Here is a 15,890-nt window from a genome sequence, read left to right as displayed (position 1 = left end):
AATATATTAAATGGTTTAAATATTAATAATGGAATTTGAACGCACAAAAAAAAAAAGCAGACCATATATTAAATGGCTTAAATGTTAATAATGGAATTTGAAACTATAAAAAGTCTATGTGATCTCTGGGCAGTTTTAAGAAAAAGATTTTAGATAGGATGACCTCTGATTAGTAATGTAGATATAAAGCTGAGAGTGGTGAAATTATAAAACGTAAATAGAATTTATTAATGATGTTGAAGGGAATTAAGCACGGGGACTAGACTTCATTTCAATATTCTCCTGAATGAGTTGAATTTGATTTACTTCTATAATCAGATTGTGTGCAAATAAATAATTGAATTTAAAGAAGAAGAAGGAAAATACATTGTATTAGATTACAATGTAGGTGAAACTTGATACGTTTAAAGATGTACCTGACCAATAATTTGTTCACAATGATTTTTTTTTTATTATGCTTGTAAAAAAATAAAAAAAAATTTGGGAAAAAAAAAGTCTTTAAATGTAATTATGGAATTTACTTAAAACATTAGAAATGATACTATGAAGATAAACTGAGTTTTCTTTTCTTTTTCTTTTCTTTTTTGACTATGGCTAATATTATATGAATTGTTATTGAATTGTAAATATATGACTTATTCTGATGTTTGACAAGTAGTATACACAAAAGATTACAAAAACTAACTGGGAAATAAAGGATTTAATCTAAAGGGCGTAAAAGAAAGGAGGGGGGAGAGAAAAGTTGATAAATGATTAGAATTCAGGGCGAAGGGTAAGATTAGATTTACAATATAAATGAAAGAAAGAAAATAAAAATGAGACAAAAAATATTAATGCAAGCATGTAAGATGTGTTGGGAGAGAATCAAAAGTCGTAAGAATATGAAACCTGCCCAATATTCTGTTCAGAAAAAAATGCATTGTATGTTGATGTATGTTTGTTAAAAAAAAAAGAGAGAGAAGACGACAAGACCAAGAGAAATATATTTCCAGGTCTGGTTCTGAGGTTTACAAAAATAGGGTGATTTTGGAAGTGTACCTGGGGTGATTGGGATGTCTAGCATGAAGTTGGACTAGTCCAGGGGTCTCCAACCTTGGCAACTTTAAGACTTGTGGACTTCAACCCCCAGAATTCCTCAGCTAGCAAAGCTGGCTGGGGAATTCTGGGAGTTGAAATCCACGTCTTCAAGTTGCCAAGGTTGGAGACCCCTGGACTAGTTGAAAAGGTGTTTTGTTTTGTTTTTAAACAGCATTTTCTCTCTTTTCAATGAGATTTATTTCGCTCTTTTCCAAAGTCAACATTTTGGACATTGGAACAAAAACGAACAAAAAAACGGCCTTGAAAATGAACAGCTTGGTTGCTTAACCAAGACAAAAATATTCTCCATTTTTATGAATGAATGAACGAAACTTCTGGGCCGAGACAAGAGATCAAGGAGCGCATTCTTTCATTTGACTTTTTTCCTCTCTTTTTGGTTCCCCTATAGTTGGGGGAAGAAAAGTGTTTAAATGTTTTAAATGTTGAGATATTAATGTTTTGCAGGCTGCTCTGCAGAGTCCCTCGTTCAAAAGGCAAGCGAGGCATTTCCATTCATAAATAATAAGAGATGGCAGGCCCCCAGCGAGAAGGAGAAATTGACTTATATAATCCTGTTGTTATTAATGTTATTGAAGGAAGGGGGCAGCCTTGGATGGACAATTACATCGGAGCTGCCTTTGAACCCGAAGCACCTGAAAAATCCGTCCATCCATAAATGGAAGATGCAAGTCATTCTTTGTGTTGAGAGACTTCAAGATGGATTCAACTCCGGAAGAGGACACAAATATGTCCAGGTGATTTTTTTTAATTATTATTTTTGCCAGTACTAAGAAATGATTTTCAATCTTCTGATCTAGTTTCCTACGCAAGAGGAATTTGGTTGAAGTCACTTCTCCTGCTACCTTAAAATAAAACCAATCGCTGTAACAATCTTTTCTACCTCCTTCCTGGATAAATGTCCTATTCAACAAGACCAAAAATTTCCTTCCCTTCTGAATGTGGCACTTTTCCAATGACCAGACTGTCATGTCTATACACCCTGGACAGCTTGGCTGAGGATGATGGGGTTTACAATGTGGAAGGCACTGAGAGGAAGAGAGAGAGGAAGAGGGAGAGAGGAAGGGAGGGAGAAAGGGAGAGAGGAAGAGAGAGAGAAAGAGAGATGGGAAGAGAGAGAGGGAGGGAGGGAGAGAGAGGGAGAGAGAGAGAGGAAGGGAGGGAGGGAGAGGGAGAGGAATAGAGAGAGAGGAAGGGAGAGGGAGAGGGAGGGAGAGAGAGGAAGGGAAGGAGAGAGGAGGAGAGAGAGGAAGAGAGAGGAAGGGAGGGAGAGGGAGTGGGAGTGAGAGAGAGAGAGAGAGAAGAGAGAGAGGTAGGGAGAGGAAGGAGGAGGAGAGAGGAGAGAGAGGAAGGGAGGAGAGGAGGAGGGAGGGAGTGAGAGAGAGAGAGAGAGGAAGAGAGAGAGAGGAAGAGAGAGGAAGGGAGGGAGAGGGAGTGGGAGTGAGAGAGAGAGAGAGAGGAAGAGAGAGAGAGGAAGGGAGGGAGAGGAAGAGAGAGAAAAAGGAAGGGAGAGAGAGAGGGAGGGAGGGAGGGAGGGAGGGAGGGAGAGGGAGAGAGATCTTCTCTTATATATCAATGAAAAAGTGCTAATTATATTTTCAAATCCCATTTTGGGGAGAGCTAGACATCCTTGTGATTCCATCCAGGAATTAGGAATATCCGACCCCCGATTCCTTTCCAAGCTCGGCTAAGGTCTTTCTTCTGAGTGCTGCCTTATGGCCTATGTCGACAGCCGCCATGGTCTGGGGTTTTAATAGGACCACCGATTGCTCAGCCACATTTGAATAAACCACAGCTGGCTGAGTTCAGACAACACCAAAAGTGTTGTTTACCAGTCACAAATGCTGGATTCATACAACCTGGCAAAACCCAACATATCTCTGCAGGTTGCGTGAAACCACGTCAAATTGTCGCTCCAGAAGCTCATCAGATATTTTTTAAGAAGTCAAAATCCGTTGATTATACCTTCAGACCAGGGCTGCTGATGCTTTTATGGAACTTTTGGGAGAAAATAAGAAAAATCTTAAAAGAAAGACTGACTTCTCTCTCTCTCTCTCTCTCTCTCTCTCTCTCTCTCTCTCTCCCTCCCTCCCTCAACAACATTCCTTTTATCTTGGAAGGCAACGTCAACGAGATCCTGTCATAAAAAAATCGTGGTCATTTAATGAGATGCTTGTACATTTAGAAAGGGTGAGGTGGAGATTATACAACCGCAATGATCGTAAGAGAGAACCTGGGATGGGCTTAAAAATAAATACTTTATCTAAGGGTTTTTTTTTTCAATTCCTGCTTTTGGGATGGAAGCTTTTGGAGAGAAAGAGTAGGATGAGAAAGAACTCACCTCTGTTTTACCTCGTCTAGGAATTAAATGTTTTGCCTTATCTACAATAGCTTTATCTTTGCAGAGGGGAGGGGATGGGCAAGCTGTTTCTTCTTTTTCTTCTCTGGCTTCATCTTTCTTTTTTACATACACCCCCAATTCGTCAATTTCATTCATTGTCCTGCTTCCCATTTTATCCCACTACAATTCTACCACCATGCTTGGGAGACCGACCTGCCCAAAGCCATCCAGTGAGTTCAGTGGGATGAAGGGAGGCTAAAAATCGTTTCAGTCCAATTCTTTTAACCTACCAAAACACACCAGCTTTTCCACCATCTCTGGGTTGAAGTCACTTCTCCAGCTACCTTAAAATAAAGCCAATCACTCTAACCATCTTTCCTGGATAAATGTCCTATTCAACAAGACCAAAAATTTATTTGCCTTCTTAACGTGGCACTTTTCCAATGACCAGACTGTCATGTCTATACACCCCGGACAGCTTGGCTGAGGATGATGGGGTTTACAATGTGGAAGGCACTGAAAGGAAGAGAGAGAGGAAGGGAGGGAGAGGGAGAGAGAGGGGGGGAGAGAGGGAGAGGGAGAGAGAGGGAGGGAAGGAGGGAGAGAGAGAGAAAGAAAGAGGGAGAGAGGGAGAAAGGGAGAGGGAGAGAGAGAGAGATCCTCTCTGTTATATATCAATGAAAAAGTGCTAATTATATTTTCAAATCCCATTTTTGGGAGAGCCATCCAACGCAAGACCAAGAATGGAACACAGGCTTTGACGGGAGGTGAGCCTCATCAGTCACAATAAAAGCCTTCTTTTTTAAAAAAAATTTGGACCAGGCCATGCTTAATTCATTCAACATTTTTTTTTTTAAAAAAAGGCAAAACCAGAAAGAGAAGTGGAATGGGAGCAAACATCACTCAGGATTCAGCTTAATCTCAATCGAGTTCCACAACTGGGAGACGGAGAACATTTTCAGGCGTAATTATTATTATTTTTTTACTTAAGATTCGGAGACCATGGGCCTGAAAGCGGATAGAGAATATTCTGAATTTCCCTCTCCTATTGTTGGTAACCGTTGGGGGAAGAGGGTGTCAGCCAACACGAAGCAATTCTCCCCCCTCGCCTTCAATTGTGGGGGGGGGGAGCCAGACCTGAGAATTCAATCAGTTTCTCTCTTGTATAAAGCAACCCCTCCCCCCTAGGGTGTTATAGGGGTGGGGGTGGAGAATGATCCACTAGGCAAAGCTATTTTAAAAAAAATCTTAAATGCAGCAGGAAGAGGATAAAAGCAAGCTTTCTTACAAGCTTCTAGTTCTCAGTAGGGGCTGTCTTTTAAAGGGGGGGGGCGTTTTGGCTCATCCATGCCTCTGTTCTGTTTCTTCCCAGGAGGAAGGCGGGGGTGGGGGTGGGGAAGGTAGAAAAAGAAGAACATTCCAATTTGATAATCCTCAGGGCTTGAGTGGAAGAGCACTCAAAAGCCAATTAGTCTGCATTGGTGGGGTTTTTTTTAAAAAACCGCTGACCGGCCACCCAGCACCAATGTCAGCCATTCAACATCAGCCGTGCGTCCGTCCTTCAAGATGATGATGGTGGTGGTAGAGGGTTCCTTCTCCCACCCTTGAGCTAAACTTGGCTTTAAGGTTAGGACCTGGCTCGGACATCCCTCAAAGGCCAAAAAACCCCGGTTGAGTGAATCAACTGCAGTTGGCTGTGTGGACCTCCAAAAGACATCAACCTGGCCATAACTAGGTCACTTATATATGCCGAGTTTGGGTTCCTGCAGGACCACGGATGTCTTCGGACCGAAGGGACTGAACCATCGTGGTTTGGCACAAGGCGAAGAGCCACCCATTTGGGTTGAGATATGTAAAACTGGGCTGGTCAACCTCAATGTCTTGGCTTCACACACACAACAGCATCCATCTTGGCGGACAAGCCATCATTTTCTGGGTTCCCCACCACATTCAAGTCAACCGGCTCTTCTAGCGCCTTCAATCTTGGTGGGGACGACCCCCAACGGTTTACACTCACGAGGCAACACCCGAAGAAGACTCAGCAGCAGCAACAACAACAACAACAACAACTGGGGATGGCGAAGAAGTCTGTTCCACCATCCAGCAACCGCTGGATTTTCTACTTTGGCTTAGGCAAAACCCTACAACCCCCTCCACCCAACCCCAAGGTTTACCCTGGTCGTGTGAACCCAACTTAACGCTTGGATGCCAAGCAGGGTTCGCCATGCCCATCTGGCAAAGCTACCCGCGTCTTTCCCTTTCCCCAATCTTATCTCTGCCTCCCCCCATTTCCAACATCACTCACCACTCGGGATTCTCCGCCGCCTTGGGGTTAAATCGGATGTCGCTGTTGACGTTGAACAAGAGGTCGGCTTCGTCCAGCGGCGGTAGGGCCAGCTGGTAGAGCGGGTGGGCGAAGAGGGCGGCCAGGCGGGAGCCGGTGCCCGCTGCTCCCTCCGCCGCCGCCGCTTCTTCTTCCTCCTCCTCCCGGTAAACCGGCAGCAAAGGCGGCGAGTGGGGCTGGTTGTGCAAGCGGTCCGCTGCTCTCGTTTTTCCTTTCGCGTGGAGCGCTCCGGTGCTGAAGCTTCGCAGCTGCGGCGCCTCTCCTCTCCGCTCGGCTTTGGCGTGGCCGGGTCCTTTCTCTCCGGAGCTGAGGTTGGAGCTGGGCTCGCTGCTGAAATCCTGCAAGAGCCGCAGCGTGTGCTTGCTAGGCCAACCCGCGGCTGCCGCGGCCGCCTCCGAGGCGCCGGTTTTGGCTCTCCCCGGCTCCTCCTGAGCTCCTGCTGCTGCTGCAGCCGCCGGCGGCGGAGGCTCCGGTTCCAAGGAAGACGGCGGCGGAGGTTCCTTGGGCCAGCCGCGTCGCTCTTCCCCCGGCTGGGCTGCTGCTGCTGCTGCGGCGGCGGCGGCGTGAGAGCAAGAGCAGCCCGGATTCGCCTCCGCCGCCCCAGCTTCGGATCCCGCGGCTCGCTTCTCCAGCTTGGGCAAGAGGTCGATGAGGATGTGCAGAGTGCAGGCCACCAGGAAAACCAGCAGGATGAGAACGCGGAATTTGCGTACCAGGATTAGCTTCATGGCTCCGGGGAATTGGGGTGGGGGAGGGTCCCAATATAAGCTGGAAAAGCGACGGGGAGTGGGGTGGGCTCAATTCAGCCGCCTGGTGCTCGGAGAGCCGGAGAAGCGAGGCAGCGGCGGCGGGGAGAGCTTTTTTTGTGTGGGGGGCAGCGTTGATTCTTTTTTTTCCCCTCCCTCTCTCCCTCCTTTCTTCTTTTTTATTTATTCACAATCCAGTCGTCTTCCTCTCCGGCTGCCGCGTTCCGTCCATCTCGCGAGAAAGGCCTGAAATAATTCCTCCCGGCCTTCTTTTGGCCGCCGTTTTCTCCAAAGGTCCTCCCGGCTTTGGGCCGAAAAATTTAAAAAAAAAAAAAAATCGAAAGGAGGGAAAGAAGGAAGGAAGGAAGGGGAGAAGGGGCTCCTCCTGAACCAAACCCCCGCCCGAGCCAGCCAGTCAGTCGGCCAGCGATCAGCGAGCCCAGCCTTTCCAAACGGGACGCCGCCGCTTCCAGCCTGGCCAACGCAGCATTGATTCGCCTTTGAGGTCCTGGCGTGGGGGAGTCAAAGAGCAAGCAAAAAAACACCCAAAAAAAACAGGAGGAGGAGGAGGAGAAAGTCTTCGGAGAGCCCCAGGATGGGCGGGGAGGGGGGGGGCTTTAATTCACCGGGGAGGGGCGAGGAATCAAAGCAGCTTGCAGCAGTTTTGCGCCCCCTCCCCCACGGGGTCCCGGAGCGCTCCCCAAAAGCGCCCCGTCTCCCCCAAAAGCAGAGTTTGGCATGCGCCCCCCAGAATTGGCGAGCCGGTTTGCCGGAGGAGTTCCTGCCGGAGCCTTCCTAGCCAAGCCGAAGGGGAGCCACCAGCCCATCCGCCGGCGCTTGCCTCCCCCTCCCCAACTCTTCCCGGCAAGAAGGGGAGAGAGGGAGAGAGAGAGACGCCTCTAAGCTGAGACCGGCTCCCCGCGAAGCTTCTGCGGCCCGGGTTTGGAGATCCCTCACCTCCGGCGCGCTTCGTCTCCAAACGCGAAACCGAGCCCTTTCCGGAGGCTGCTGCAGCTGCTGCGAAGGTTGGAGCGCAGGAGCCGCCGCTTGACAGATAGGAAAGGGGTGGGGGGAGGGAGGGAGGAGGAGGAGAGGGAGGAGCGGTGGAGAAGCAAAATTTTAACTCCCACCCCCACCCCACCAAGCCGGGGAGGAGGAGAAAAAGAAAAAGGGGGAAAGAAATGAAGGAAAGAATCAGCGCTCTGCGGTTCCCATCCCTTCTCTTTTTTCTCTCTTTCTCTCTCTCTCTCCAGAAAGCTGCAAAATAAAATGCTCACGCGGCCCCCCTCCTCCTTTTTAGGGGCAGCCCCGAGTCACCGAGGTGACCCCCAACCCGAATGCAAAAAAGAGAGAGAGAGAGAGAGAGAGAGAGAGAGGGATAAAGGAAAGGAGCCCACGCAGCCCACCCCTCTCCCTCTTTCCTTCCCCTTCCGGGAAAGCTAAGCCCAGCAGCAGCCAGCGGCTTGCAGCTCAGCTGGCTCCGGTCGGATTTCGCTGGAAGGGGGTGGTGAAGGATGGGGTGGAGTGGGGGGGGCGTAAAGTGGAGGCGCTGGCAGGTGCAGCGGGGAGCCCCCCCTCCTCCCCTCTGTTTGCGGCCCCGGTAAATGCGGCGGCGGCTGGCGCGTTGGTGGGCAGAGAGAGAAGAGAGAGAGAAACGTCCCTGCCTCGGGTGGGTGTTAAATAAGCGGAGGAGGCAGCGGTTCGCCCACACGTCACTGATAAAGACATTGGCTGAAGGCTACCGGGAGAGTAAGAGAGAAAGCTCAGCCCGAAGCTGGCGCTGCCTCCCCCTCCCATCCTCCCCAATTCACTTCCTCTTTTCTTCTTCCATCCTCCCCTCCTCCGGCCTCGCTTTCCTTTTAATTCTGCTGCTGCAGATATCCGAGGAGGGTCGGAGAAAGGAAGAGAGAGAGAGAGAGAGAGAGGGAGATGGTGTTTCCCCCAAGGGTGTGGGGGGGGAGAAGAAGGGGCCAGAAAGCGTGCCCCCCCCAATCCCCTACCCCCAGCTCTAGGGAAGAGCTGAAGGTGGGCTCCAGGAAAATAAGAGGGCAGCAGCCCCCCCCCCCGGCTTGGCAATGGGTGGGATGGGGGGTCTTTGCAAGGTCTTTATTTATTGGCTTTTAAAGGCTAAGCTGGAGACTAGGACTGTGAGCATCAGAATGGTGCTCAATGGATTTTTTTGCTTGGGGGGGGCTGGTGGGTGGGAGAAAGAGGAGCTTAACTTTCGGCCCCTCCCATGCAGTTTTCATGGTGGGGATACCGAAGTGTAGCTGCTGCTTCTGCTGGCAATCTTTCTCCAGCTTTCATAGTCTACCGTCTGATATTGGGATTTCATAGTGGTCTCCTTTCTGAGTGTTATTCAGGTCTCCTGGTGCTTTGCCCTGAAGACAAACCAGGGTTGGCTGAGTGCTGCCACCTGCTGGGCAACGTATTTTTTTATATCTATTTATGTCTCTATCAACAGTTGCTTCGGATACTGAGATGGGCAGCATATGAATGTGTCCATCCATCCTACATATGGACAACTCAACACCATCGTAGCTAATAAACTCCCTTTTTATAACCCTGTAATTCTTTACTTTGGGGTAGAGTCGGGGTGTGTGTGACTGAATAGAGCTGAGCATTTACTGGCCAGATGCCCTTCCCGACACCACGTGGAGTTAGCAGCAGATATTTGCATCCTAGGAAAGAAATATCTGCCGCTACCTAGGATTGAACTCTCAGCCTTCCGAGTGGGAGGCGAGCCACTTCATCACTAGGCCACCACGTACATACCTAATAATTCCTCCTTATTTTCCCTTGTGAACCACCTTGTGAAATGATTGAGTTGAGAGAGGGAGAGAGAGAGAGAGGGAGGGAGGGAGGGAGGGAGGGAGGGAGGGAGGGAGGGAGGGAGAGAGACTGTCCTAAAGTCACTGACCCGGTCTTCATGCTTAAGATGGAACTCGAACTCACAACCGCCTAGTTCCGTGATGGCAAACCTATGGCACGCATGCCACAGCTGGCACACAGAGCCCTGTCTGTGGGCACGCGAGCTGTTGGCCAGCTCAGCTCCACCCCACATGCATCCTTGCCTCATGATTCTTGGGTCTCTGCCGCGCATATGTATGCATAGGGGGTGGGGCGCATGTGGAAGATGTGCATCTATGCCCGGGGGATCATGTGCGCATGCGCAGGGGTGGGGGGAACATGGGGGGGGGCATGACGCAGCCCATTTTGGACCTAGCAGGCCTCCCTGCAGCCTCCTGGGACCAAAAACGGGCCGCGAGGGGGGATGCGAGGGGGTCACGCGCACATTGCATTGCTGTCGTGTCCCACTCCTCCGCTGATGGCCGGGTCAGGGAAATCCGAATCAGGTGTGCCTCTGCAGCTCTGCCAAAGTCCTAGCAAAGTTCTCAGAGCAGGCAGGATACCAGAAAGTGACTTCAGCAAGATATATTTAGACTTTGCCTGACTCAGAGAATGCCAGAAAGCAGATCCTTTATATAGGCCATGGGGTGTGGCTCCATGACTCAGCACTTATCCAGGCCTGCCCCTCCCTTCCTTCTGTTGCCTCCGTCTATCAAGTCTTCTGACGCGAGGGTCACTCCAGTCTGCAGCTGTTGGCAATTGACCTCCCTCAGGCTCACATATGCTGTGGAGGAGGGGGAGGGGTCTAGTTGCTCCGCTTGCCTGGGCATGGAGCCAGAGCTGGGGGCTGGAGGTATTTCCTCCTCTTCAGCCTGTCTGGGCATGGAGCCAGGGCTGGGGCCGGGAGGCATACTAGGACATTCCTCTGTGTTCGGAAGCAGATAAGAAGGCCCCGGCTGTGGTGAGATCGGACGAGACACAACAATTGCTTTCGGCCCGCGACGACTTAAAGGTTAGCCTTAGTCACTGACTTAGTTTCTATTCCAGCACCTTCACCACTCTACCGAACTGACTCTCTGTGCAGAAGTCCTTCTATGCAGAAGACTACTTCAGCTTCAATTGCAACAATACAGGAGCACACAATAGATTTAAGCTTTATGTGAACCGCTCCAATCTCGATTGCAGAAAATATGACTTCAGTAACAGAGTTGTTAATGCTTGGAACACACTACCTGACTCCGTGGTCTCTTCCCAAAATCCCCAAAGCTTTAACCAAAAACTATCTACTATTGACCTGACCCCATTCCTAAGAGGACTATAAGGGGCGTGCATAAGAGCACAAACGTGCCTTCCGTTCCTGTCCTATTGTTTTCTTTCGTTATATCCAATTAATATAGTTATTACATACTTATGCTTATATATATATATATATGCTTATATATAGTATAGTTATTTCGTGCTGATGCTTATATATCCTGTTGTGACAAAATAAATAAATAAATAAATAAAATAAAATAAATCGGAGTAATAATAATCCTGTCAATTTCACTAGATGCCCACCCCCACCTCGGGTTCCGGAGAGGAGGAAGACCAAAGAAATTGTGTTATCCAAGGCCGCATGAGTGGGAATAGGGATGTTGTGGATAAATCACTTTCTGACATCACACCCACATTAGCATCCTGAATAGCTTGTGCGCACATCTGGCTGCACATTCATCAGCCTCCACAGAAGCAGGGGCTCTGATTTCATGATTTTCCCTTAGTAGGGAAATTGCAAACAGATTCTAGGGGAAGCCAGAGGACGACCAACTATCTACCCCGACGTTTCCTTGTTTGCAAAAGTCAACGTGGATCTGTTCAGTTGGCCATTTCACTGGAAACAGAAAGAAGAAGAATAAAAAAGAGCTGCTGATCCATTTCTACAGAGGAATGATTGAATCTGTCATCTGCACCTCTATAACTGTCTGGTTTGGTTCTGCAACCCAACAAGGCAGACACAGACTTCAGAGGATCATTAGAACTGCAGAAAAAACCATGGCTACCAACCTGCCTTCCATTGAGGACTTGTATACTGCACGAGTCAAAAAGAGGGCTCTGAAAGTATTTACAGACCCCTCACATCCTGGACATAAACTGTTTCAACTCCTACCCTCAAAATGACACTATAGAGCACCGCACACCAGAACAACTAGACACAAGAACAGTTTTTTCCCGAATGCCATCACTCTGCTAAACAAATAATTCCCTCAACACTGTCAAACTATTGACTAAATCTGCACTACTATTAATCTTTTCATCGTTCCCATCACCCATCTCCTTCCACTTATGACTGTACGACTGTAACTTTGTTGCTTATATCCTTACTATTCATATTCATATTGATTGTTTCCTGACTGCTTATTTGTACCCTATGACTACCATTAAGTGTTGTACCTTATTTTTTTTTTATTTGCATTTATATCCCGCCCTTCTCCGAAGACTCAGGGAGGCTTACACAGTGTCAAGCAATAGTCTTCATCCATTTGTATATTATATACAAAGTCAACTTATTGCCCCCAACAATCTGGGTCCTCATTTTACCTATGTCAAGGTTCCAGAAAAATCTCTTCTGCATAAAAAAAACTCAGAAATCATTGCCTTTCAGAGTTCTTTACTAGCATGAGAAAACTGGCACACGATGAGTGAAATTCCAAAACTGAATTTCCGGATTCTTTTCCCCAGTTATACAAACCCCAAGAGTCCCACCCCCCTGACCCCTTTGATGGTCACATGGTCCCACGTTCTCCCAGTTCATTCGAATATCTTCTCGCCACTCCTCCTGCAGATGTGAACACCATCCGACCTTGACCGCTTGAAGAATGTTACCATACCTCTCAACCCCCCTTCTTCCCCTCAGGGGAAAAATGTGGCAGCGTCTGGAACCCTAAAGTCTAGTATGGTTTCCAGGCCTGACAACCTACCTTATAAAGGATGGAAGGCTGAGTCAACCTTGGGCCTGGTGGGGCTTGAACCTGCAGTAATTGCAAGCAGCTGCTGTTAATAACAGACTGCATTTGTCTGTTGAGCCACCAGAGGCCCATATGATTCTTGATGAATGGTATCTTTTCTTTTATGTACACTGAGAGCGTATGCACCAAAGACAGATTTCTTGTGTGTCCAATCACAGTTGGCCAATAAAAAAATTCTACCTATCTTCTATTGAATAGAAGGGAGTAAGATAATTTGAGGTTTTCTCCTTTTATCATTCGCATAGTCGCATCAGAAGGTTCCGTCCGGTTCAGGCAAACCGGTAGTGGCGACTGAGAGGCTCCGCCCACCCAGCTAGATGTAATGCTGGAGCAAAGAGCATGCGCGTGGAAGGTCATGTGCATGCATAGAGGTGTGTGTGAGTGAAGCTAGCGCTTGCACTCACATTTGCGAACCGGTAGGGAAAGTAAGTCAGTCCCACCACTGATTCACATGTATAGGTTAAATCATGCCGGAAGAAGAAATGCATCTTGATGAAACTGACACATTGCTGAAGAAAAAAAAATCATCTTGTGAAATTGACACATCCCTGACAGAGCATGTTGTCTCCTGTTGGCACAGAACAGAACAGAACAGGGGCCCTCTGGTGGCTCAGACTGCTAAGACAGTCTGTTATTAACAGCAGCTGCTTGCAATTACTGCAGGTTCAAGTCCCACCAGGCCCAAGGTTGACTCAGCCTTCCATCCTTTATAAGGTAGGTAAAATGAGGACCCAGATTGTTGAGGGGCAATAAGTTGACTTTGTATATAATATACAAATGGATGAAGACTATTGCTTAACATAGTGTAAGCCGCCCTGAGTCTTCGGAGAAGGGCGGGATATAAATGCAAATAAATAAAATAAATAATAAGAAGGGGGAAAGAGAGAGGAGGGAGGGAGAAAGAGAGAGGGAAGGGGGGAGGAAGAAAGAGAGAGAGAAGGGGGAGGGAGAAAGAGAGAGAGAAGGAGGGAAGAAGGTTGACTCAGCCTTCCATCCTTTATAAGGTAGGTAAAATGAGGACCCAGATTGTTGGGGGGCAATAAGTTGACTTTGTATATAATATACAAATGGATGAAGACTATTGCTTAACATAGTGTAAGCCGCCCTGAGTCTTCGGAGAAAGGCGGGATATAAATGCAAATTTAAAAAAAACAGAATAGAATAGGATGAACAACAGAATTGGAAGGAACCTTAGAGGTCTTCTAGTCCAGGGGTCTCCAACTTTAATAACTTTAAGACTTGTGGATGTCAACTCCCAGAATTCTGGGAGTTGACGTCCACAAGTCTTAAAGTTGCCAAGGTTGGAGACCCCTGGACTAGTCCAACCCCCTGTTCAAGCAGAAGACCCTATATCAATTCCGACAAATGGTTGTCCAATCTCTTCTTGAAAACCTCCAGTGATGAAGCACCCACAACTTCTGAAAGCAACGTCTGTTCCGCTGGTTCATTGTCCTCACTGTCAGGAAGTTTCTCCTTAGTTCTAAGTTGCTTCTCTCCTTGATTAGTTTCCATCTGTTGCTTCTCGTCCTGCCTTCGGGTGCTTTGGAGAATAGCTTGACCCCCTCTTCTTTGGGGCAGCCCCTCAAATAATGGAAGGCTGCTAAGAGACAAAGTAAGAGATGAGAAGCACACTTGTGCATGCTACCTTCCCGGGAAGGAAAGGGGGGGGGCGGTTCCACCCCCTTTAGATGTTAGCGATAGGTAACGCATGCTGCAGCAGCAGCTGTAAACTGAGCTTAATGTGTTGCTTATTTTAATGGAATTTAGGCGTGTGTTTTCGTCTTACCGTTTTCCCAAGTGGAATGCCTCTGAGATAAAACAACTCCAATTTCTTGTAAACTAAGAGGAGCAAAGAGATAAGCAGAGGGAAGCACAGCTATGAAGGAGACGAATCCTGAGCCTTAAACTACCGTGTTTGAAACAACAAGGCAATTCCTGGGTTGGTTCAAAGGCAGCGTCCGTTGATAGTGAAGGTAGCCTCCTTGGATTATTGATACATCCGCTATTTGTCCTATTGATAGATTTCGCCTTTTTGAGAATGAATGCTGTGGCTTGCTAAGTGTGGCCTTAGCAAGGCATTATAAAGTGGTCTTAACACTTCACGTGATCTTGATTCTATCCCTCTGCTTATGCAGCCCAGAACTGTGTTGGCTTTTTTAGCAGCTGCTGCACACGGCTGGCTCATATTTAAATGGTTGTCCACTAGGACTCCAAGATCCCTCTCGCAGTTACTGCTATTGAGCAAGGTACCACATATACCGTACCTGTGCATTTGGTTTTTCTTGCCTAAATGCAGCACCTTGCTTTTTTCACTATCAAATTTCATTTTGTTAGAAAGCACCCAGTTAGCTTGCCGCCGTAGACGTGGGGGCTAAAATTTGTGCGATTTATCGAAGTCGTAGGGCCGCGGTGTGGCTCAGGCTGTTAAGAAGCCTGTTATTAAAACACAGCTGCCTGCAATTACTGCAGGTTTTAGTCCCACCAGGTCCAAGGTTGACTTAGCCTTCCATCCTTTATAAGGTAGGTAAAATGAGGACCCAGATCGTTGGGGGGGCAATAAGTTGACTTTGTAAAAAATATACAAATAGAATGAGACTATTGCCTTACACACTGTAAGCCGCCCTGAGTCTTCGGAGAAGGGCGGGATATAAATGTAAACAAAAAAAAAAAAAAAAGAAGTTGAAGGAGTCAGGCTTCTCCCGAAGTGTGCATATTATTAGGCAGCTGAAGTGTGCTTTCCGCTGGCACGCATGTTTGCACAAAGACAATTGATCTAGAAGAGGATGTTACTGGAGGGGGGGGCTGTCGTTGCAATTACTCTGTAATAGATATTATTTATATTACACCATTCACTCGGATGGATGGAAGTTGACAGGCGTGAGCTGAAAAGGATATCTCTGCCCTGGAGTGGGGGCGCCCAATAAAATTTGAAAATGTTGCGCTCTGGATGTTTACTCTGAGCGATTCTTCGTTGGCGATCTGGGTCATTAAAAACGGGATTGCTGGTTTAGGTCGTCCTTCCAGCTCAGAGCAACCAACTTCATTTGTTGGGAAGTTAGTTGGTTTATTGCTTAATTTCTAATTCATGGAGCTGTGGTGGCGCAGTGGTTAAAACGCAGCATTGCAATCTGACTCTGCCAACTGCCAGCAGTTCGATCCTGACCGGCTCAAGGTTGATTCAGCCTTTTGTCCTTCCGAGGTCGGAAAAAGGAGGAGCAAGATGGTTGGGGGTAAGTATGCTGACTCTGTAAACCACTTAGAGAGGGCTGTAAAAGCACTCTAAAGCGGTATATAAGTCTAAGCGCTGATGCTATACTTGCTCATTTCTCCTATAACGTGACTCTCAGCACCTTACAAATTATAACATGATTAGATTTGTTTGCCTCCCCTCTGACTTCGAGGAGACTTTGAATAACTTTGGGGTAACATTGGGGAGACCCTGATGTGTTTTCCTTTCAGTTCTCAGAATGAAAAAAAGAAAGAAAGAAAGAAAGAAAGAAAGAAAG

The 15,890-nt window shown here is 47.6% G+C and overlaps 1 protein-coding gene across 1 annotated transcript in view; it reads right to left on the bottom strand.

Moving 5' to 3' along the window:
• Positions 1-6,529, bottom strand: part of FAM20C (FAM20C golgi associated secretory pathway kinase) — a 73,161-nt gene extending 66,632 nt beyond the window's left edge. Inside the window, exon 1 of the mRNA XM_058157460.1 lies at positions 5,742-6,529. Coding sequence (XP_058013443.1) covers positions 5,742-6,508 — 767 coding nt within the window. The 5' untranslated portion in view covers positions 6,509-6,529. The remainder of the gene's footprint in view (positions 1-5,741) is intronic.
• Between the last annotated feature and the right edge of the window lie 9,361 nt (positions 6,530-15,890).

The sequence above is a fragment of the Ahaetulla prasina genome, chromosome 14 (genome assembly GCF_028640845.1).
Source record: "Ahaetulla prasina isolate Xishuangbanna chromosome 14, ASM2864084v1, whole genome shotgun sequence".
Lineage (NCBI taxonomy): Eukaryota > Metazoa > Chordata > Lepidosauria > Squamata > Colubridae > Ahaetulla > Ahaetulla prasina.
The sequence above is the reverse complement of the archived record's forward strand: the minus strand, read 5'-3'. Positions and strand labels throughout refer to the sequence as shown.